A 25,292-nucleotide genomic window follows, 5' to 3' on the forward strand; every position below is an offset into this window, starting at 1 on the left:
TAATAAATGAAGCCTATTTATTACTTCAAGTGTTAATGGTAAAAAAAATTCAGCACAGCTGTTGCATTTAAAAAAGTGAAACTACATTAAGTACTATGTTTCTAGTTCAGTAAACAGATGAACCCGATGTCCTTTAATGACATAATAGTTGAGCATTATACAGTACATCTTATGAAGACCCGTAAATTAAAGAACTACTTTTTAAATTTAGTGATTACAAAAATTCTGCATTCACAGCTTTAGCTTCTTTTTTCTTCCGCGACCATCAGGAGTACCATCCATTTTGCGCTTCTGTGCCTGTAAGGTAAGTTTTTTTTAGTAAGTTATTGTGATACAAAAAGATTGTGAAGCAAGCCAATGCGTTTCAAGTCAAAGAAGATGGAGATGATTTGCACCCTGGCAGCTTTAAAATGTGATAAATCGAGAATGTTTTAATATGGCAAATATGCACGTCCTCCTCGGGATAGCCCTGGTTTGTATTCTTTCCATTCTGGAAGAGTACGATTTCATAGAGGCAAAAAGTGTATAGAAGCAAATAAGGATGTTATTTATAAAGCTTGCTGCTTATCAAACGGTATTTCTGACTAGCTGTGTAAATATTCTGTGAGCAGTTCTAAGAAACTTATTAATCCACCACTCTTAACTTTACTGATTTCTGCACATCTGCAAAGTAAGTTGTGCTTCTAAGTTTTTGATACAACAGCAACCTGAACAACAACTCTAAGCAAGAAAATGGTTAAACTTGATATTTCCTTTACAAAACAGGCCTCTGTATTTAGCAATATTGTGCATTTAGTCAGCAGAGTAGTCAAGCATATGTGCTGTTTTCTCAAATCTAGCTCTAGAAGCCCATTTCACGACCAGTCCCCCTCCAAGGACAGGGATGGGAGACAGCAGAGCCTACATAGGAACGCTTGCAAACAGAGCTGTAGCGTTCTCAAAGTGGAGCGAATGGGCTGCATCGCCTACGTATCCCTCAGTGGTAAACACAGAATTTCTTTAGGGATAGAAATTAATCAAAAGGCCAAATACATCTCAGGTTTATTTTACCAGGGTAAACCTATACAGCATACCAACTCAGTGATCCAAAGCATAACAAGTTTATCTGCTCCAAAACGTGTGAGCTACAATGTAGAACCCAAACTTATTTTCCTTCGTTCGACATCCACAACCGTACTGGCTGAACGAGGGCGTGAACCGTAAGCAGCTCTTAACGCTGCCCTATAAGGTTTTTCATTGTTGTTGTTTTTAAATAACTTTAGATATCACTTGTCCTAGACAATTAGAAAAGCACAGCGTCTTAAAGTCCACAGAAATGCTTTTTTAAATCTTACCGAAGATGGTTTTGGTCCACGTTTCTTCTTTTCTGCCTTTTCCTTTTCTTCCAGTTCCATGTTTTCTCTTTCAATCAGGGTGATTAAAGTATTGCATCTCCTTTGCAGCTCCTAAATTGCACAACATATTCATTCACTACATTAGGCACCCACTTAATGTAAAAATCATATTAGAGTATTAGAAATGCCTCTAAGTAGGTAAGTTTTTTGCTGTATCTTGGCAGAGCAAAAAAGGAATGAAATATTTTTTGATAGTTACTGGCTGGCTTCACAGGAATGGATTTGATTGCAACGTCTGCTTTTTAAAACGTGTTTGTATTTAACTCAAATTCATGTTGATTTTCAAAAACGGCACCTTGGCATTTTGAATTTCTCCTCCGGTAAGACTTTTTAGTTTACTGCATTTGCCATCCACTACGCTTGCTGGGAAGTTTATAAAAATTTACTGTGTTATACGTTACCTCAGTATTTTAGAAGCTATTTAATTAGCTTGGTGTGTAACTGTGCTGTCACAGACATTCTTGAACAAAAAGCAAAACAGATTCATACATACCATTGCAGTTCTGGACTTGAGAAACCAGTCAAATCTGAATTGCGGGGAGTTTCGGATGCACTGTCTTAATTCATCATAGACATTTTCTTTATCAAATCCGAGTTTGTGAAGCATACAGATTAGAAAGCGATCCTCCTCTTCAGTGTAATTCTTCCCTTTATTAGTACCATACGATATTCTTAGCTGGTGGAAAGGGGCTTTATATCTGCCAATCTTTATAAACAAAACAAATAAGATCATATAAAACTAAGAAATAGTTCAGAATTAGCATGGAACCGTTTTAGATGAAAGCAATACATCCCATGAAGACAGGCAGATGAACCATACCAAGTTAGAAAACTAGCTCTTCTGTGATCTCTGGGGCTAAGTCACCATATGTAAGGAACTGTGGGTTCTAGACAGTGCATTTACCAACACCATCTAAACTGCTGAGTTCTAGTTTAGACAACAGACAGCTTCGTCTGTGATTTTTTTATTAATGGCAGACTTCAGACCTGTCGCTGCATCTGAAAATAGCCAAGAGCCGCCAGGCTTCAAACGGCAATAATCCTCTTTAACATCATACAAAGCCTCAGGAATGGTCAAAATCAGAGCAAGAGTAAAACGGTACATGGGACTGTAGCACACGGTCTTCCCTTTTTAAGCGCTCTAAAGGTATAGATGGCATTTCCAGTTACATGGGTCCAAAAGAAATTTTGCTTCTTCAAAAAGCACATAGTTGTTGGGAGTTCGTTATACGGCACTATGAACTGTTTGGCCTATGATAAAGGTGATTGATGGTTACAGCCAACAGGTTAGGCCATACCTAAAGTTATCGTCATAGCTATCGGCCAGGACGGCACCTCTACGGAACGGAAAAGCTATAGGAAGCAACGGCTGAGGAATACGCAAAAGAGGCAAATACCAGGCCCAACACGTTGTCCTCATACGTTAGAAACATTGGCTCGACATGGAGTCCTGCATCTCGCCTCACTGCACAGGGAGATAAAGGAAGAAAACGCAGCAAAGATACCTTTGTATCAAGTGCTTTTTTTATGCTGATTCGTCTCTGAATTCTGGCTTCGCCTCTTTCTATCTGAGCCATGATCTTCTCTATGTCTTGGAGCTCATTGCATCTTTCCCAGAACACAGCTAAGAAAAGAACAATTGGTTAGTTTCTTATCGTGCATCTTAAAAGTTAGGGTTTTTTACCTTAAAAGAAGACGTTAGGTGTTACTTCCTTGTAGCAGAACTTACTGCTGTATAAAAATAGGCATGCCTTTACCCAGTACGGAACCTTCACTTCCCGATAGTAGGTGTTGCAGTATTACAAATGCTGTTTTGGAGGGGGCAGAGGGAGGAGTGAGTCCTCAGTTTAAATGAGGTGCGATGCAGGCCAGCAAGGTTTTTGTAGCCAATCTTCTTCTCAAAGAAAAAAGCTGCTTAAAATGGAAACTGATATAACAGGAATGTATTTTTACAGAGGGAAGCAGGAGGGCAAGTGAGTGGCCAAAGGCAAGGGCAAGTGTCTAAAAGACAATTAGGTGTCTGAATAGAAGGGTTTGTTGAAAGAACTGCTCACATCTGTAAGCTGCTGTATACCTTCAGAAATTTAGCCCCAGGACCTTGCAGCTGCACTACAGTAGAAAACACTTGTGAGACATCAGAGGTACGTAGCCAAGTGGACTTAGGTTTCAAAAACCAATGGCCATTATATGTTCAGTCACAAAGCATTTACTGTATCCCACTCTTGATAAGAATGGGTAATAAAGGGATAAAGATTCAAGAAAACTGCTGGTTAGTGAATATAAGGAAAAGTGAAATCTCTCCAGCTAAGCACTGTTTCTCAGCATTTTGTTTTGCAAAAATTAACAAGACTTGAAGACAGCCCTCTGCAGTTACAGTAGATTTAGGATATACTGAAGTGGGTCAGTTACAGTTTATACGTATATTTTAGTACAGCTTTAATTACGCAGGGGCTAAGCAGGGCAAAAATCTAGATCAGTAGATCCCAAATCCATCAGTACAATTCCACCCCGAAAGTCTTCAGGAGCTGTGTAAGAAGTAAGATGTTACCATGTTCACAGACAGTTCAAACTAGGAAAGCAGCATTAGATATGGACTCACAGGGCTGACTGCTCAAAAAAGTAAGTAAGTCAGTCAGTCAGTAAGTAAAGTGAGTGAGTGAGTTACCTGAATACTCAATGACTTCCTCTGGGGTTTTTCCTTCTACTTCCCGTGCTATGTTTTCAATGTCATCGCGGCCCCACTTCTCATTAGCTTTGATGAACTGGTTAAAATCTCTCTTGTTCCAGTTGGTGAATCCCTTCATAGCAATCAAAAGGAAACATTGCACAGAAGTTCAGTATTTGTCTCCCTCTGAATTTGTTTTAATAGATTTCTTTACAGGGCCTGTAACACTTCCATCATTCCCACAGTATTAAACCTCTGCTTTCTCTGCAGTTTGATGTTAGGAGAAAAACTGTTTTTATACCGCAGTCACCGTTGTCTCGCCATCTAAATACCGCATCATGATGAGCCCTCATTCTGTAACTACCTACTAGTTGCGGATAAGAGAGTCTTCAGCTCCTAAATTAATCCCTCCTACCACTGTTCTCTGAAAGAGAACATGGGATCACTTTTTAAGCAGAAAAAACGCACGCTCTAGTGAAGCAATAGTCTTTACAATGGTTTTAGCAAAAAAGGCCCCCCACGTGCCTCACAGAAGCCATCCGCCATTTGCCCTGGTCACTCTCCCTCAGAAGGTATCTTGCGATGATGTTCGGTAGGGACAGAAATAGCAATGCTGAAAGCAGCAGCTGCCAAAATAGGCTCATTTCCTATTAGCAATAACTTTTACAAACAGCAAAACATTCTGCCAGCCATGTCACGATTTAGTCACAGCTTACTTGATTGTGCTGTTGTATTGGTTTTAATAGCGAACTCTTCCATTACTGCTCAAACGTGACATCTTGTCCTATAATTCCCCGCCTGCTGCCGCAAAATACAACGTGAAAATGTAATACCCAAATAAGGCATAACAGGCATTAACCTGTTTTAAATTATTTAAATGTACATGCTACGCAATTATATCTGTTATTCAGCTTATCTCCTCTTAAAGAGGGGGACACTATCCACTGCCAGTCACAGTTTAGGAAAACTGACCATTCAGCCTGCAGGATTCACTTCCACATGGGAGCGATACTTTGGCAGAAGACAGATAGGCTTTAAATAACGTGGAAAGTAGCACATTTGGCTCTGCAGCTAGTCTGCAAGGTCCCACAGCTGACAAAAGATGTCACAGTCCACAGTCAAGGCAAACTTGGGAAGCCAGACTCGGACACCGGGCTAGTTCTTACACAGAACATAGGTCAGACTCAGTAGAATCTGAATCCGCTCATTTGGTGCACGTTCTTCAAAGGTGCCCAGGCCCGCGACAAACCTAACGCTAACCCTCTGTTCAGTAGGAACCAAAATCTGCAGCTGTGCTAACTATGACATGTATGAATCAATGGCCAAGAAGCATTCCTGCAACACTGTAAAACGCAAAGCAAGCTTCAGCCGATTTCAGTCTCGCTAAAGAAAGACCCAACTCTACCTGGGTTAGAAGCTTCTCTTTTTCTTCCAGTTCTTCATCATTAAGAGGTTCAGCCTCATCAATCTTAAGCTGCTCTTCCTTTTGTGCTTGGGCTGCATTTGGCAGATCAGGATTACGAGGTACCTGAAAGGTTTTGCATTTTGTCAAAGTTGATTAATTTTTCACAGATAGTTGCCAACTGTCACTTTTCTGTTAAGATAACCCAACCATGTGTTCAGCTCAACATGCTTTTCTTTCATTTAAATTAGTGCAAAAGGCAGGACAAGTACATATTCTCCTAATGTTGCAGTAAACTGTTGCAATGTGTCAATTCTTCAATTACCTTGTACCCAATTGTCTTCCTGTAGTAGAGGATCTCTTTTTCCAATAGTTCAAACAGGCGTGGAGGAAAGAACTGAAAGTCCTGTACGTTTGGCTGTTTTGGAGGCCGTGGTGCCTGAAATACATACATACAAACGTTTGTACACCCTTGACATCCAGAATCCGTCTGCTTGTAACAACTGATTTCAGTTTACAAGGAAATGAGTTTATGAGGAAAAAAACTGATTTCAGTCTATGAGAAAAAAAGCTTTATTTTTACAAAAACTCACTGTCTTTACAAAAAAAAAAAAAAAGCCACACCACGCAAGAGATAACGACGACCATGAAGAACTCTAAAGGTAAAAGAGCCATGAGAAGAGGGGAGAGGGTCTTTTGGGAGGAGGAGGCAGCTGGGGCAAGAGTCACACATGCATCCCCTTGAACAAAGTTCAGGTGTTCCCAGCAGCAATAAGGAAATCTTCCACAGGTAAGGAAAATCCACAGCTGCTTAAATAAAATAAGAGACACCTCGGTCTCACCCTGTCAACATCTTACAAGTTTCATTCTGCTCTTACTTTTTTCTCACAGAAGTTTCTCTCAAGTCCTTTGGATTTTCCTGAATTTAAATTGCCTCCCCAATTTATAGAAGTCAATAGAGCGGTTTGTATGAATAAAGACCAACTTCTCGCTTTCAGCTTTAACCATTTATCATGCCTATTTGAACAATTTCTTTTTTTACATTAGTCAACTCACCTTGGGGGCTTTTGGCTCACTGACTCGAAGAGCCTCTCTGAAGTAAGCATCCACAGCGTAGTTGGCTTTTCTTTCTCGTTTAGGTGGTTCAATCCACTCTGTAAACGCCATCTAGAAAAACAAATCCCACCGCCCCCAAAAATATTAAGACGAAGCCTTGCAAAATATTCAGGCCAGCTACAAGGGTTATGTAAAACTAGGTCTACATCTACTTCATTAAATAAGAAGTAATAAGACTTGTAATAAACTATTTTCATAGATTATATTGTATTTTAACCAACACTTCTTAAATAAATATGGTTCAATCATACATCTTAGTGCTTTCCTCCAAGAGAAATTTAAATGTTACCTTCTGTTTTTCTCTGTAGTCTTCCCCTTCAAAATTATACACGCTGGACTCCGTATCCATTGTGAAATTCCTGAGTGAGCTTTCACCCATCTTTGAAAGTTTTTCATTCATTTCCGCAGTCTTGGAGGAGAGAGAAAAGAATGGTACTTCGTTATAAAACGTATCGTTTACAACAGCAGAACAAACAAACACGTTTGACCAATATGAAAACCCCCAACAGCCAAAACCCTATTCTCTCCAGCTTACAACCAAGTTATCATCTAGGGATGTAGCATCTTGCCATCAACTTTAAGTCTACAGGTGGGCTTCCATTTTTTTAAAACTTTAATCTCACCTTCTTTGCACCTCTTTCCAAAATGTGATCAATGTCTTCATCTGTAATCTCACTCTCCTTTGAGGCAAACACGTGGGTCGCTCCATGTCTAATCATTTGCAGCATTTCGTCCTTCCCAAGCTTATTCAGGTTTTGATCCACCAGTCTTCCTGAAGATAAAAGCATTGCAGGATAGCAACTAACCAAAGAGTTTACATTACAGAAGGGGCAATATGTGATTTTTCTCCCCCTTACATTTCCAAGTTAAAGCTATATCCTTTTCTCTCATGACGGGGGGGGGGGGAAACAAAAGCCAGCAAAATCCAGCCAGGGACCACATACATTTGTTTTAGTATACATTAATTGTGTTCAACAAACAGCCCTTTGGATGTGAGGTTTCCCGTATAAGCTTTGTTACGGTGCATGCTTTCACAATCTCCAGACTAAACCTTCTTGAATCCTTTTTTCAGAAATAAAGTTACTGATTCCAATCAAGTCAACCAAGGCGGCTGCATTGTCATCGCCTCTCCCCATCCATTTAAGAAAAAGGCAAGGCCTTAATTTCGCCAGTTCCAATGAGAAGCCGAGTGCTAAAAAAAACCCAAACCAAACCACCCCACAACTTACTATAGCCACTTGTACATACGTATCGGAAGGGAAGTAATCAAAAAGTTAGTGAGGAAAAGCCTACCCCTACAGTAAAATAAATTTTCAAGGGGATCAGGCCTTTGCTCGCTATCTTCAGAGTTCAGCTGAGGTAAAAGCAGCATTCCCGTTAATTCTTACTAGCTGATGTCACCATACGTTACATGTTGTGGAAAAAAAAAAAAAAAAAAGAGCATTGCATCATATATACAAACAAACTGCCTTCATGTACTTGCCTTGCTGAATGACTATGGAATCTAGCCGGAGTTTCATTTCTGCACGTTCCACTATTCTTTCTTCCACTGTATTGTCCGTGATAAACCTGAACACTCGAACAGTCTTTGTCTGACCAATTCTGTGCGCGCGATCCTAGGCAATAAAAAAAAAATGTACCAGGAAATGCAGTACTTGGTTTCCAGCATGACTATATAATCAGTCCTCAATTTTCTTTAGTTTCACCGTACTAGTTTACAAAATGGAACAGCGTAGGTTAGTTAAAGCTTTATAGACAGCCAGTTAACAGGACTACCCAAGCCAGCACATTCTTAGCCGCATTGCAAGTCCTGGCGTGTTTTTTAAATAACGTTGCCGAGTATGCCTCCAGATGCCATACCTACATGTAGCATGTGTCGGGGGGGTTTTTTGTTACATCACACGGGGGAGAAGCCTGAACGCTTCTGACCTTACGTAACCTTCTGTAAAACCAAAGTATTTAAGAAATTATCCCTGTACTGACCAAAAGCTACCCTTCTCAAAACTGGTCAGTTGTGCCACGACTATTTCAAGAACTACACAATGCACCACCTCACCTGACTGACAAATCATTAACCGCTGCGAGCATTAGTAGTACTGCCACCTTTAGTGGTAGCTGGAACTACCTCATTTTAGCTTCCAGACACCAGCTGCATCATTCTTTTGAACTAATTTTTTGCTAGACTACTTGAGAACCTACAGCTGCACTGAAATAATTAAAAATAACTTTCCAAGATTTGTCAAAGGCCTTATTTGTCAAAAAACACTGGTAGTTTTTAAATAACTTTACTTTCTTATGGGGTCAGTAGTGTTCTTGGTCCTACTCCTGAGGTTGCAGAGGCATGCCAATATACTTAAAAAAAAAATTACAGGTGGTTGCTGTAAGGAGCTTGCTCACTTATCACCACCATAAAAAGCAGGTTCTGAAAAGTTTAATTCACCTGTTCTTTGTGTTCTCTGATACCTTGGAAACGAGACAGTGTAAACACGTTCACCTCTGCTCCCCACAGAAGCAAAGCTTTATAGTTTTGGCATTAGCACATACCATGCTAGATATTTTATTTTATATTTTTTTTTTAAAAACCAAACCAGGCTATTCTCATTAAATACTACGAGTACTGGAGCACATACTCAGCATTTCCCACTGCATAAATCATTATGACTAAGGGTTCCACACCGTGGAAGGCACACTGGAACTGAAAATCAGTCTGAAAAGTACTACTCCTGTCCTAAAACAAGAAAAATAATACCCATTTATTTTGGAAATACTCTGTCATGCCACACACACATTTCTAGGAAAGCTCTGCGAGAAAGAGAAGAAAAAAGAACATCACTTCCATCTGGATTCTTACCATAGCTTGAAGATCTACTTGTGGATTCCAGTCTGAATCATAAAGAATTACAACATCAGCAGTAGCCAAATTGATTCCAAGCCCTCCTGCCCGTGTACTTAACATGAACACAAATTTTGAGCTACCGGGTTCATTATATGCATTAATAGATGCCTAAATAAATAAAAGGAAAATAGCAGGTAAACCAAATGTTGTACAAGTACTATTTTTACTTAAGTGAAATACCTAAAATTTTAAATACCTGTCTCTCGTCATGTGGTGTTTGTCCATCCAGTCTACAATATTCATAATTTCGCCACATACAGTAATCTTCCAAGATATCTAGGACTCTGGTCATCTGACTGAAGATTAAGACTCTCGAACCTGTTTGGGTAAAAAACTTCCTTATGTTTTCCCCAAAACTTAAGATTTATCAAACTCTGCAAGTTTGCATTACCAGAAGGGGAAGGAGGACAGGTCCATGTACTAAGAAGAGAAGTAGGTAGACTTTCAGAACCCCATATATACCGCAGGGCTGCAGCTGCTGCGATCGTAGCAGCTGTGTGGGGCTTAGCTGCCTTCTGGGGTTAAACCACAACAGTCCTTTCCTGGTGCCCAACATGGGGCTCGAAGGGTTCCAGATAACGACAGATGTGACCGGAGCGTGCCAGACCCAAATCATAGCCGTTAGTGCCGTTTAGCTGCTGATCGGCAGGCTCCTCTGCTTGCCGTGGCGCTTGCTTGCCGTCCCGTACATTACAGCCTAGTCAGTGGCTGCCTTTTTGCTTTTGTTTTCTGTTGTACTCCTTATCAAAATGTTCCCAGACACAGCGGCGTAAGATGGTAACACAAATACACAAACACCAAGGAGTATAAAGAATGAAATTCTGCACTATTTGTTTTGGATTTAAGAGATCTAGAAATAAAGTAAGTTCTTCTTAAAGACTTGTCAGTTTACTTACTTACCTGCCAAGAACAACCTCCAAAAAATGTAAATGTACCGTAATTTATGCATATACACACAACCATTTCCAACCTACTTGAGAGATTTAAGCGAAACATAGAATATTACAAAGCTTCCACTTCCCCCTATGTTCTCCTAGCACGATTTTTTTGTCCTTTGGACTCAAGGTCTAACCGTGAACTCTCTTTTGTTTAAGACGATCGATCGTTTAAGACCAGGCCAATTTTAATTGCAACATCTCAACACGAAGCCTCATAGCAGAAAGAAACCAAGATCAAAAAAAGCATGGTAACCACTGAATTCTTCTTTTTTAGTCTTGCAGTGTCGCATGTTGCCACAGCTGCTTGAATGATACCTGGATACGAAGTACAGGTTACTTTCGTATTACCGAAAGCTGAGGTCTGGATTTGGTTTTATTTTTCTGCAATGGCTCCCCAGTCACAAATTTTCCTCCACTTCCGTAGCCAAGGTACTTCAGTTAGCATGCTCATTAAAATAATGACTTAAGAGTTTATTCCAGAGTCAAACATTCTGTGGCGCACGAGTTCTACAGTAATGTATTCCAGAGCTCTGTCCCTATCGTCAAATGACACTAAAATAACTGTGTGTTCCCCCGCGTTTGCGTGCCTTAAAGAATTCACTGAAAAAACTCAGGTGCTGCTCAAAATCATACCCGGCGAGACAAACCAACATTTCACAAAGGATTTGACTTTGAATCAAACACGAAGACTTTGAATCTGCAATGGTACTAAACGGCAAACCAAAGGAGTGGCTAAAATACCACGTGATTATGTTTCCAACAGCTAATGTTAAGGAAGAAAACCTAAAGCCCAGACCAGCCGACATTTCTGTGGTCCCAGTTTAGCTAGGATGAAAAAAAGAAAAAAAAAAAAAAATCAAAACACTTCACCCTCACAAAAAGCCATAGCGGGCTATCGACCCAATTATTTATGAAGGCACTTCACAAATTGTTTTTTGTATCAACTACTTAAGATACAGTGCTTGACAAACTGGTATCATGCTAGGAACCAACAACAATCCTGGCTCGAGTGTACTGGTTTTTCCTCAGGATACAGGGAAACATTAAAAAGCACCAACCTCCATTTTTATCATTGAACCAAACAACTCTCAAACAACAACAACGAGACGCATACCTTGTTCTTTCAACTTCGGTAGCAATTTGTCCAGTACTACCATTTTGCCACTGTTGGTGACCAAATGCATGTCCGTTGTGTACGGTGGACCGGGTTCTGCTCCATCGAAGAGATACGGATGATTGCAACATTTTCGCAGCTGCATGAGGATATTCAACAGTCTCATTTTGTCCAGCTTCCCAGCTGAATTCAAGATATCTATATCCTTCATTAAGATTCGTGTATACCTACATCAAAGACAGAAAAACTTTTGTAACTTTATTTTAAAGTGGGCCTTTCTTTAGATGGTAAGTATAGTCACAAGCTCCCCCTCCCCCTCATTTCAGCAGGTAACTCTCCCTGATACGCATGGTTTTGTCATCACAGAAGCGTCACAAGGAAATATGTACGAGTTGGGAGCACACCAAATCAAGTTCCACACAATCGTCAAGTCACAAGCAGCACATTCCTCCTGAGCATTAACCACGGCACAGTCAAGTCTGTGAATTACCATTCTCGTTGCATTTTGCTGAGTCCCACATAAATTTTAACTTCCTTCTTTGGAGGCAAGCTTTTCTCTACATCGGCCTTAATGCGACGTAGAAGGAATGGTCGTAGCACCTGGAAGAGATTGCATCGTTGAACGTATTTTGCAAACTGAAACACTGAACAGGTCAACAGACAAAAGCAGCGCAGACATTCTCTATCATAAATGCTCAACCACCAGACCTATTTACCAGATCATCTGAAAAAGCAATCTAGATGAACAGGTTATTAAATGTGGGAATATACATTTGGAAGACCCAAACATTAGGCCAGAATCACCTTTCAGATGGTTCTATGCCCCTTGATTCTTTTTTAGTTTTGCTTGACTGAAATATTTACGGTCTCTTCATAGCCAATATTTTCAATGTAAGCATTTCAGAACGCTGAAAGCCAGAACTATCGACCCTTCTCTCCCCTCCAAAACAATTTCCTTTTCAAGAAACAGATCATCTTCTGAGCTTCACCAACCTATTCTGAAAGTCTGCCATAGTTTCTGGAATAAGTTTTCTTACCCTAACATTCTGTCACAAGAAGCATTAGAAGAATTACTTAGAACCTAACTTCGGTAAACATAACACTTACTTCAACAAAAAGCAGAGAGACTTACCATATGGAGACGTTCCACCAACTTTTGATCCCCTAGACAGTTGTTTGTATCAAACCATGAATCAAAGTCCTGTATCAACAAAATCATTGGTGTGTTAAGAGGTTTCCTTGCAAGGTGCAATATCATTACAATGGTGAATAAATACAACTCAAGTGATTCTCTTACACAAGCAGTAAGTACAAGAACACGTTACCCTCTCTGGTCTATTTTTATGGAAAGCTCTACAACACAATGTCTTCAAAAATAAAAAAAGAAGAAAACCTCCATACCATTGGAAGGTGAGGAAAAAAAAAAAAATCAATATGTGAGTCCTTTTCTGTTGGAAAAGATTCACTCATATCACTCCATTGGACAAATTCCATCTGGAAGAAGCAGACTACTGCAGCATTTGATGAAAAATGAAGAGGAAAAAGTAAAATTTTGGTGTAACGCACCACAAGGCTTTCCTTTCTACAGACGTTACATTCCCAATTCACCAAAACAGTTAAGCACGTGCTTCTCTTTGTGAAGTCTATGGTTCATTCATATAGTATCTCCCAATTCACAGGAAAGAAGTCTTAGATAAACAATAAGGTAACTTATAGTTAAATATAAGAACAAGGTTAGTTGGTTTAGCCATCATGATGTTTAGACCTATTTTGAAATGCCATAGAGATCATCTTCAGATCATGATTTAAAATACCTCTTATATCTGCTGAGCTCACAACAGCCCTTAAAAATGGCCAAGCTGAGAAAAATAGACTACCCTACTTTACTTTGTAATTCTGGAAACATTTTTAACTGTCCATCTATCGTTATCAGTAACCGATACTCCTAACTATACGTATTCAGGTCTATTTTCAAATCTCAAAAACCAGCAAAGTTCATTTAACTTGATTAGCAGAAAATGAAGACTTACTTCAGAGGAGTTAAAGACATCTGGCAAAAGGAAGTTAAGAAGCGCCCAGAGTTCATGTAAGTTGTTCTGAAGTGGCGTTCCAGTTAATAGCAGCCGATTCGTAGTCTTGAATTCCCTCACAATTTCTGATAACTGAAGGACATTGAGACATGAGCAGATAGAAAAATATTACTAGTTCCCACACCACCGCCTAATAACCCACACAAATCTCTCTTCCAGTGAAAGTATAAATTACCTTTGATTTTTCATTTTTAATCCTGTGGGCTTCATCTATAACTAGATATCTCCAGTTAAACTTTTTGAATACTGACTTCTCTTTGATAAGCATTTCATATGATGTTACGCAGACATCCCATTCTCCAGGCAACAACACATCTCTGACAAAGGCAGCCTAGACAACAAGGTGACAGTTACCGAGGCTTTGTCAAATCTAAAACAAAAAGAACACTCTAGCGATGCCAAAATTTTGAAACATTGCTGCTACTATATTCGGAAGAAAAGATAAAATTAATTATAGAGGCAATATAACATACAACCATGGTAAAGCTTGACAATTTTGTCAGTGCTGAAGATGCTAAAACCCTTGGGGCAGGGCAGGGAAACTCTCACTTCTGCCTTTGGGAACTGCAGATGACTACCTACACACATGAGGTTTTCAACAGCTGAACTATAAGATCAAAAATCAAAATTCATTTTCTGTAGGTTTTCTTTGGTTTAAGTTTTAAGTTTAGAAAATGGTACGTTTTGAATATAAAAAATAATCCCAAGCACGGCTTTATTTGGCTCACTGAACAATTTCTAGAACACTGACATCCAAGGTTAAAAGCAGACACGATAATTAAGTCAGAATTCAAAATGCAGAGATGTATAAATGTCAAGAACTTAACTCATGTAAGCAAGAAATATAGTGAAGAAAGTGTAAGAACTTTTGGATTAAAAAAGATGCACTAAAAAAAAAATCACAAGATACCAGACCTGGACCGATGACCTCCAGAACTATTTAAAGTTTCATCAATATTTCTGTAATTTCTAACCCAACAAACTCTGAAAATAGAGCTAGATGCCCTTAGAACAAAAAAAATCTGCTGACAAAAGTAGAAGTTTAATGGCACCAGTAATAACTCTTCCTCCCATAAAAAAATAGGTAACTCCAGTTGACAGATCTACAAATGCACCATCACATTCCATGTTTTTCAAGTTTTCTTTGCTGCGCTAAAAAAAAAAGTAGCAAAGAACTCATACTGAACTAACAAAAAGAGAATGATTGAAATAGTAAGGCCATACGAAGCTGAACAATATTTTCTTTTTTAATTGACAAAATTCAAGCCAAATAAGATCCGTTTGTGTACCACTTTTACCAACCGACCCACCTGGCCCCCTCCAACATGAAGCTGACAACCGTTTTCAGAAAACAGTTCCTTAGTGACAGACCCCATAATCCTCTTAAAAGCTGCTGTTACAGGCAATACAACATACTGTACTCCGTAGAGCAGAAAACAAATTACTTTTTTACGGATTTATACATTCATACAAATGACAGCACTTTACGTGGAACATTTTATTTTACTATTTTCAGATTTCTCGGGTTTTGTTGGTCTACATGCTACATTGCCTTCACAAAAGGAGAGAGAAAACCTGTGATCAAGAAATCATGACTGTAAAGTGATGAAGCAATAGCTGGGCAACATACGTATGAATTCTAAGCTGGTTATATTTTAAGTAGGTAGCACTTGTAGGTCTTACTGTTTAACCACTACAAATCCAAGTAATGTCCTTCCCTGTGAACGAAAGGTAAAGGACAGCCAGAACACATGCTGGATTTACCCAGGAAAAACAACCACGCCAAAACTTACTCGCTGGTCTTTGTCACCTATCAAACAAACTGCTCGAAGCGTAGGCACCCATCTCTTGAATTCATTCATCCAGTTATGTAGAGTGGACTTAGGAACTAATACCATGTGAGGACCGGGAATATTTCTGTAGTGTTTCATATACCCAAGAAGAGAAATTGTTTGCAGTGTCTTCCCAAGACCCTGTAAGAGATGTTAACATGTCAGGAAAAAAAAAATCTCTCAGGAAACACCTTTAAAAAACCCAAGCGTGAGCTCTGAGTACAACACGGAAGACACAGCAGCCTGAAGAAATGAGTGAGATCTAGTAAAGACAGTGCTACTCACAAAAGGGATCAAAATCTTGGTTAGGAAAAGCTTTTACGGCTTCCCACATTTAATTAAAGGAAAGTAATAAGAGTAACGTTTTCAAACCTTGGATTATGAAGTTAGAATTTTGCCTTACTTTTCAAACAAGACACATTCTTAGAAGGCCCATGAAACATTATTTCATACAATTTTGTTTTGCAGACTAGGGTGTACTCAGACTATCTATATAGAGGTCAACAAACTTTACAAACTGGACGTATGCATTCTCTTAAACTTGAAATAAAGTGAACAAACAAAGAACCCTGTAAGGAGGCTTTTACAGGCCACGACATGATGTCAGTTCTTGTGAGAAGAAAGCCAAACTATGTAAACAGTTGCACATGTCAAAGAAGAAAACAAATACTGAGCTTCTTTAGCAGTACTTTTTTAAAGTGCTCTGTTCTTTATTCAACAGAAATATTTAAAAACTTGTATCTTCAGCATAGAATTTTAATCAAAACAAAACTGAGGAAGACATGCAAAGCCCAGATCATTCATATTATTTAAATAATTCAGAAAGATTATGACTCAAACACATGGGATTTAAAAAAGCCAAAACCATCAGTGCAAGTTATTTTTGCTTCTAAAATTCAAGTCTTTGTCTTCAAAATAACTGCATTCCACCTGGTGTAAGATGTGGAAAAGTGTTTACAAGCTGTGTGAAAGGCGTTATTAAGTTCAAAAGGATCAATATTTAAGAATGAATCAAAAAATATTTAACAGCAAATATTTAAACTCCTCAACGAAAGGTGGATTTTGGAATACCACAAATCCAAGGACTTATAAAGTTTCCCAATTGTTTTCACTAAAACAAGCCTGCTCCACTTAGAACTGTACTTAGCAAAAAAAAAAAAAAAAAAAAATTCCTCTATTCATAAGCTCATATGTTGAAGAAAATCCTTGATCTATTTCAAAATTAAACATGTTACTAAACAATCATTTAAAGTCATTTGTCTCTAATTTACTTGAAGAGGTTTTATTACACAGAAAAGAAATTACCAGAAGCTACGAGAAATGCAATATACTGAAATATAATTAGATTTTTGTTTTTCTTTATCTGCTCCTCATGAAAAACAGATACAACTAAAATCACTTAAGAGGACAAAACCGTACCTGCCTGTCAAACTACTCCAACTTCTTCTGCATTCATCCCTTGTCTTTCAGGGAAAAAGAACAGAAACAGAAGCAAAAGCTACTATGGTCAGTGCTGACTGAAATGTCCATGGCCACGGCGTGAAAGAAATTTTACCACAGCTCTCTAGCTACATCTATCTTTGCATCATTTTTCCCAGAAAATTTCCCACTGGTGTAGCTCTGGCTGCTGAGATCAGTCCATACAGGACACACTCGTATCCTGCTATCTGCATTTTACCCTATACACCAGGAAGCATTCCTGCCTTTGTTGCTCTTTTCAAACATGACACTCTCTTCACAAGGGGAGCTTGAGAATACCGTAACAAAATAGCTGCAATTTAGAGAAAACAAACAGAGGACACGTCATTCTATAGAACGACTCCCCTCCACCGAATTTTATTTTTCTAAAGGTTGACAGATTTCTATTTCGTATGCCTATTTCTAAAACTGCCTGCACAATTTATTTAAATTGAGATACCTATGACACTTTTAACATTAGTGACTTAAACCATTAGTGACTTAAAACATACTAGAAAAATAAGATTTGGCAAATTCTATATTGCATTTAGTGCTATGAAAAAAACCATATATACAGCTGAACTCAAATTGTATCGCATGTGTTCACAAGTCCTCAGAAACACGGGCTATGTACATACCATTTCATCTGCTAGGATACCATTGATGCCATTTTCATACAAAGAGATGAGCCAGTTCAATCCTCGGACCTGATAATCACGCAGCTTTCCCCATTTAACATCTAAAAGACATGAAAGAACAGACTAAAAGATCTGTAAAAACTCACCAAAGAATTTCACCATCCCTTGCCTGCTAATGGACACTGATTATCTAAGCTACAGAATGAAATCAAGTAGTAAATTTCATGCAGTAAATTCCAAGGACAATGCAGACTGGAGACAGCAATATGTTAATTTTGTTTCTGCAAGCTGCTCCAACACCTTTGTTTTTTGCAAGAACCCAAAATATGTAGAAATTCTAACTCTATCACCACCCCCCAAATTAGAACACAGTCGAACGTTAAAACAACAGAATATTGCATTCTCTGTTAAATGAACTGGAAGCTGTTAGGTACTTTAAATTGTATCAGAAGATAGGTTACATCTGTAAAAATTGTAAGATGACAGACTTAAAACCAGCTAGCTCTCTCCTAGTAACTAAAGTATAGCAACTGGATTTCTAAAGGACAAGACTCGCTGCACCATCTTTCTAGCCTGACTGAAAATAAACAGTCCCTCCCTAAGACGTTTTGTCCCACTAGGCCGGTGCTGGATTTTTTTTCTCCTTCTCCTGTCCCCCAAAATTGATTCATTGTCCTTGGGAAGGATAAAAACAGACTTCATTTTAAACAACATTTTGAAGGGAAAGAACAGGGGAAAAAAAAAAAAAACCACCAAACCAAAAACAAAGAAGAGGAAACGCACACGATGGAGATTCTTCAAATCGAGTGCAGACATTAGTTGCCTTGGAGCTTTCTGTTAACAGCTCCTCATCTTCTTCCTGCTCTGTCCTACGATGGCGGTAGCTGAAAAAGTGCAAGCAAGAAGTAAGTTTCCAGCTAAACTGAAAAGACGTGAAACTGTTCCGAAATCAAATCTAACATCATGGCTGTACAGAATGCAAACACCCAAAGAAGCTTCTAGCAAGATTCTTCAAAACAACTCATGTTTAGGTGATCAACTGAAATGCTGCTTTTTAACTCTTTAGAGCCACTAGCTTCTTAATAAGATAAGATGACCACATTGTTAGCGGGCTCAAATATTAGAGCAAAGTGACTGGAAAGGGATAAATTGTGTGCATCAGTACTGGCCTTTAACTGCAAGGCAGGGAACGACACTGTATTTAAGAGTTCTGGAACATCTGCCAAACACTAGATATACTGTAGCCATATAAGCTGCAATGAAGACAATCCAAATTTCTAGACTTCTGCTTTTCCAGCTGCCTGTAAGATGCAGTATACCCATATTCTCCATGAACTCTTACAACTTACAGCCACGAATGCTTTACTTTTCTGCCCCGGCTTTTCTTCATGCTGGAATACTTTTACTCACGATAGTGCTTTACCACCAACACAGAAGTCTTATTAACTCCTAGAATTCTTGAACAACTCTCAACTTACAGATGGGCAGTTGAAAAAAAACCCACAATTATACAGCATAAAACACACACCGAAATAGGACAAAAGACTAGCAAGTTTAACTTACGCTTCTAAAGTACAATAAAATCCATAATTACAGTACAAGCTGGCCTACATGTCATCACTCACTCGCCAACTGACAGTAAATTCTGTTTCTCATCCTTCTTTATTCGTGGACGTCCAGGCTTCATTTTCAAAGGTGAAGTTGGAGTTTTCTGAGCAGCAGGCTGAATGAAATGAGCAAACAGCTCAGTCTGCTTCAACAGATACTCAAATCTGTTTGCTCTGTCTGTTTGCTGTTGACAAGAAAAATTAAGTGGAACAAGTGTGAGACCTTACAGTATGGATTCATTCAAAAGAAAAAGCTAACAAATGCTTTTTAGACAATACAGATTCACATTTCTTTATATACATAGCTACAATAACAAAGAAAAGATGATTAACATCAACAATATAACTGCTGCTGACAGATTCAATATTCTTCTACTGGGTCAAGGCTAGCCTTTGTTACGCAGTTAAGATCAAAGTTGCAAGACAGACCTGCGCGAAGACTGAAATCTGACTTTGGCACAAAGATTGCATGAGTGTCACTAGACATGGCCGCAGAGTCCCCTTAACAACCTTCTCCGATCAAAAATGCTAGTCCCATTCCCAGAAGTTTACCCTCGCCGCCCAGCGCACACAGGATTCTTCAAGGAACTCATTCATCTCACCAACGTGGCAACAACTATTTTCTACCCCATTAGTTTCCTGCCTGCTCACTGAGATACACCACCTCACTGTGGTGTCAGATAAGCAAAAGAGCTGGCACGAAAGGGGGTGGAGGGGGCAGAAGAGCCCACAGCTAGAAGCCAGAACACCTATTTCAGCAGCAGAGACCTCTTAGATATGCTCAGCCTAACTTGTCAGACTGCCCCCTTTGATTTGAGTCGCTGTTTCTGCCGTGCAAAAAAGATTACAGGAGACAATATCAGTATCTAAAAGGTTCAGTTCCTTTGAGACAGGTTTCATTTGGAACCAACACACCTTCCCAAGGCCACATCAAGACTTTAGAAGAGACAATCAAGACAGAAAACAGTTCCACGCTTAACAACAACCACTCTGACATTCTGCCAGATGCCACAACATAACCTGGTATTTAGCAACTTGCACGGTTACAGGAAGTCAGTTTTCTCAGTAAAAAGGAACATATGTTCCAGACTTCTGCAAGAGCAATGCCAGCTCTGTGAGCGTTCTCCTCTTTAAAACAAGCAGTTCCTGCACTATGTGAAAGACAGGAAGACGGGGGAGAGAGAAGAAAAAGACGAAGAAAGAGATCCTCTATGTACCACAAGAGTCAGGCTCACTCTAACTGTAGTTTAAGCTTGATTAGCACAGCTACAATCCACATCCACTGAATTCAAGTTTTCCTGTCTATTCTTCATAGGATGTTTTTTGTTTACTTTGTAACAGCTTCTGAAGTTTAAGCTAGGTAAGATGTTACCACTATCCAAATTGCTGATCCTTATTTTTAAGTACTTGTTTCACTGGCTGTGCAAAAGAGAAGTAGAAGAGATACAATGCATTGCAAAAGCTTCCTCGTTCTAAAATTTTAGTGAGGAATCTTCTGCAAGTTTTGGCACTGCACACACATCCCCACAACTCGTTTCCATTGCGCTTAAGGATATTCCTTTAAGAGACTAACAAACATTGTCCGTATCTTTTAGATAGGACACAGACAAGAACAGGCTGTACTCTGCAACCTTGAGGTATCCTTCTACCAACAGAGAAACTTTTCCTGTTTTCTTTTCCAGTGCATCTTCTGACTACTGCGGCAGTAAAATACAATCCTCCTTGTCATCGTGCCTGTCTAGAGACTAGAAGAGACAACTCCAAGTTCACTTTCTTCAGTTTGCCAGGAAGCAGCACAAAGAAATTAGCAGAAGACTGGGTTATTTTCAGTGGCAAGAAGAAACAACACAGGAAGCAGCAAATTATAAGAATCAGTTTCACTTTCCTACGAAGAAATTCCACATGCAGCCACAGGCACTGGAATTACGAACAGGAAGAAGGGAAAACAGAGAGGAACAGAGGAAGAAAATGCAATGAGATGGTGAGTGGACGGCTCCATCTCTTACATTCAGGATATTATAAAAACTAAAAAATAAGTAAAATAGTAAGCTTTCTCCTATCTAACCCATGAAGCACAGAATCACCCATCTTCAAAAACTCGAAGACTCTAACCAGAGCTTCACAAAGAACAAACTGAATTTCAGAAAAAAGCTAACAAAATCCCTTTCAGTCTAGACAAAGTAAAAGGGTTAAAAAGTTGGCCAAGGCTTACAGTCAGCACTTGTCCTAAACGGCAAACCTTCCCCTCAGCCTCCTGTGAATTTTGAAAGCTAACTTTTATTTACTTTGACCTGTAAACTGTACTGCTTGAAAGAACCTGCCTATTTTGAAGTCCTCCTACTAAAGCATATTTAAAGTGAAAATGAAGGCAGTGCCTACTCAAAGCCTTATACCAAACCTTTCATTTTACTGCTCACCCCCCCAAACAGAAACTAATATACTTTTCCTACAAAGGACCACTACTCCTGCCGTTCAAAAATATTATTTTCGTGTATTCAACAGCGCTATAAAAACGGTCCTAGACTTCAACTGATTCCATACATTGAGAAAGTAAGGTAGCAGTCATTTAAATACTTATGGACGCTTTCCTAGAGGAGCTTCCCATTTCTGACTGAGAAAGTGAATACTCAGCTCTTCATAATCCCCCTTACATACAGGAAGGACAACTCTACAGGTAACTTTAAAAGCAACTTGACAACTTTTTTTTTTACATTTTTTCCCCCAAAGACATTTGAATATTTCCCATTATATCATTCTTCTAAATCACCTCAAAGCTGCTAGGACTATGCTTCCTATAAACACCAAAACACATTAACGGTTATTCCCACAAATGACTGCAATGGGAATGGAGAAACAGCAGAGCACCAGTGAACAAAATGCTAAAAAAGAAGGTTCCGAAGGCTTTTTTCTGGGTATTTTTTTGTTTCAAGTTACTCAAACATTTTTTAATAACTAGACCAAGTTTTACAAATCCAGTTAAGAGATTTCAAACAAGGAAAAAACTCAGTCTATTTTAAGCAACTGCATAAGTAATAGATATCTGCACACGGTCCCAAATATTACATACCATTTTCTCTTCGTACGTAGGATCTGCTTCCTGGATTTCTTTTTGTTTTCCTGGTGATGTATCATCAAAAGATTCCTGAAATAAAAAAGAATTAGAAAAAAATTATTTTCTGAACAAGGGAAGATAGCCATCTAAAGGAGAATAAGCTTGTTTCAAATTACTATCTATCCACATCAGATGGCACAGCCATCTTTTGCTGCTTTGATATAGTCGGCTTTCTATTACTTATTGTAAATTACCTGGAGATGGATCAAAGATCCCTGCCAAAGGCTGAGGGACAGAGCTAGATCTCTCTGTAATCCGATTTAGCTCCATCATTAAAGCATCACATCAATGTGAATGAGACAGACAGCTGTGGTCCAGGAGCTCGGCATGCCGCTCCTAGGGTGCTGAGCCAAAACCCTCCTAAAGCTGGCTCCGGAAAGTACTGCAAAAGAACTAGCTCCGGTCCCGAAGCAAGAGGCGTTTCAAGGTTTTTTCGTTTTTCCAGATTACCCCAATCCCTCATCATTCCGTATCAAGGGAACAAGTCTAAATAAGAAGTTGGACTGCAGTTTTGTCCTGGAAGCAGAGTAGGAATTTAGACGATCTGCATTTTCCCCCTATTTAGTTTACTAGATCAAATAATTGCTGTTATCACCGATGGTACCACTACTAAGAGAAAAACAAGTTGGTTGGGAGGGGGCAGTCCTCCCTCATCCTCTTCCTGCCAAATCCTTGACATACCGCCTTCAATTATTCTTTCAGATCAGGGCTTTTTTATCCTTGTGTCTCCTGTTATTAGGTTAACTCTTTCCCCATCATCCCTTACGTATAATTTCATCTTCTCTTCTTAAACCAAAGGATGATCCTTCCCTGGTAAACCACGCTAAGGCAACAGATTACAAAATAATTCTTGAAAAGGTAAGAAAAGGAAACAAACGAGATGCCTTCAAAATCATTATTAACCATCTGTTTAATTGAGCCAAGTAAGAATTGAGCTAAATTCAGTCTTTACTGGCCAATGTAGAACAAAGGAACAGGAAAGTAAGAAGCGACATGAAACAAAGGCAGGCAAAACATGGGATGTTTGGGGGCGGGTGTTTCCTCACAAAACTCTGGCAGGTAAGGCGTGTGGAGACAGAAGAATCCTAACACAAGTGTTTCATTCACCAGTGAATATATAAAGAAAACTGAGCGGAAAAAGTTACAGCTAAAGATCTTCTAAACTCATACCCGGATCTTCTTACTCCTCTCCCACCAGATTTAGCCAACACCCACCTGCCAGCAAGCACAAGCACAGGACCGTTTGAACTTCTGTACCAAATTCACGTTTCTCCCAAAATGCCTAACGTGCGAAACACAGAAACGCAGCCCCGCGCCATCTGAACTCATCATCTGCGACAAAGATGACAAAACCTTGCAATTTAGCTGGAGAGTAAGAAAAGCAGTCTCTCAGATGATCAGGACTACCAAGAAGCTATTTCAACTGAAAGGTCACTTTACGCGAGGTAATCCCTGCCCCACGCAAAAAGGAACTAACTTAGCAAGCGGAGAGCGAACCCTCGCACACGGGCGCCTCAAGAGCACGCGTTTCACAGCCTCCGTGCGCTTCGCCCCAGCCCGGAATTGCCCTATTTTTGCAGGTTTGAGCAGGACTTATTACCCACAGTGCTTTGGCTACTTGCTCATCCGAAAAATATGGCATTTGCAAATTTATTTAGATCAACTAGGTTGGACTGTACAGCATGACTCAGAGCACTGAACAGCCAGCGCGGAAAGCAGGACCAACCAGTTTCCTCATATCGTTAAAGAAACAATGCTGCGATAAAATTTGCATCTCCAGGCAATCACTCGGACCCCTTGAAAATTCTGGAATAAGCACCTGTTGCCAGAAACACCTCTCAACCCCCCACCCCCCCAAAAAAAAAGTTTTGAAGCACTTTAGGAGCCAGAAGACGTTACTGCTTTGTAGAACGTGGACTTGCGCATCACTCAAGCAGGAAGCACAAGCGGGAAGGCTTCTGAGGGAGGAAGGAGAGAAAGGCGGCTGGCAAGGCGCGGGGAACGAGCCCAGGGAGATCTCCGCGCTTTCCGCGGCGGGGAGGATGGCGAACCCCCCCTCCCGAGCGGGAGGAGGTGAGGGGGGCTCCCCCCGCCCTCCCCTGACCCCGCTTCGAAGATAAATTCATGAAGTGAGCCGGCGGCGAGGCCTCCCCTTGTCCCCGCGGCGGCGGCCGGCGGAGGAACACGGCGCGCGGGGCCCATGTGCGGCGGCCGGCGGCGGGGGTAGCGGAGGGATGGACACCCCCCCCCCCCCACACACACACAAACACCCCCTCCCCAGCCGCCGCCGGGCCGTTTCCCGGCCCCGCCGCCCTCCCTCCCTGCCTCCCGCCGGGGCCCGGCAGCGCCCCGGAGGCGCCGCGGCGCACGGCCCGGCCCGGCGCCCGCCCCTCCATTGTCTCCCGCGGCCCCACGCGGCCCGAGGACGCCCCGCCGGCGCCGTCCCTCATGGCGGGCACCTGCCGCCGTGCAGCCGGCAGCGCCCCCGCCGCGGCGGCCCCGGGGCCCGCCGCCGAGCCCCGCGGAGCCGGGGAGAAGGGTGTGTGTGTGGGGGGGGGGGGGGTGGGGTCCCCGCCGGGGGAAAGCGCCTGACCTCCATCTCGGAGTCGCCTCGGGGCGGGCCGGCGGCGGAGGGAGCCGTCCCCGCGGCCTCGCTGCTGTTGGCGCCTGGCGGTGGCGGCGGCGGCGCGGGCAGCTCGTCCGGTTGCGACGGCGGCAGCGGCGGAGCCTGCTGCCCGGCGGACATGATCCCCGCCGCAGACAATGCTCCGCCGGGGCCCGGGCCCGGGCCCGGCTGGCTGGGCGCTAGGGGAAGGCGGCGGCCGCCCGGCGGGAGGCTCGGGGGAAGCGGGGCGCTGAGCCCGGTGCGCGGCCGCCGGCGGAGGCCCGTCCCCGCTGCCGCCCCGGCTTTCCCGGCGGGCGCCCACCAACCAGGAACCGAGCCGGCTCCCCGCTCTCGCGAGAGCCCCCGCCGCCGGCGTGCGGCGCGGCGGGAGCCAGTGCGCCGCCGCGAGCCGCCGCCTCGCCGCC

The 25,292-nt window shown here is 41.2% G+C and overlaps 1 protein-coding gene across 1 annotated transcript; it reads right to left on the minus strand.

The window, feature by feature from the left end:
• Nucleotides 1-25,292, minus strand: SMARCA5 (SNF2 related chromatin remodeling ATPase 5). The gene is made up of 24 exons (XM_087736368.1): nt 24,856-25,292; nt 22,218-22,292; nt 19,169-19,335; nt 18,327-18,427; nt 17,544-17,644; nt 15,409-15,588; nt 13,791-13,946; nt 13,556-13,687; nt 12,658-12,726; nt 12,016-12,125; nt 11,526-11,752; nt 9,670-9,791; nt 9,429-9,581; nt 8,061-8,193; nt 7,201-7,349; nt 6,867-6,986; nt 6,518-6,628; nt 5,787-5,900; nt 5,465-5,587; nt 4,060-4,192; nt 2,900-3,018; nt 1,888-2,100; nt 1,335-1,445; nt 1-297 (listed from the first exon to the last, which is right to left on the minus strand). Exons 1-24 carry the CDS (start codon nt 25,006-25,008, stop codon nt 232-234), a joined length of 3,138 nt encoding a protein of 1,045 aa, XP_087592494.1. The 5' UTR covers nt 25,009-25,292; the 3' UTR covers nt 1-231.

Source organism: Nipponia nippon, unplaced genomic scaffold (genome assembly GCF_047370975.1).
Source record: "Nipponia nippon isolate SJK-2023a ecotype South Korea unplaced genomic scaffold, ASM4737097v1 scaffold_6, whole genome shotgun sequence".
Classification (NCBI taxonomy): Eukaryota; Metazoa; Chordata; class Aves; order Pelecaniformes; family Threskiornithidae; genus Nipponia; species Nipponia nippon.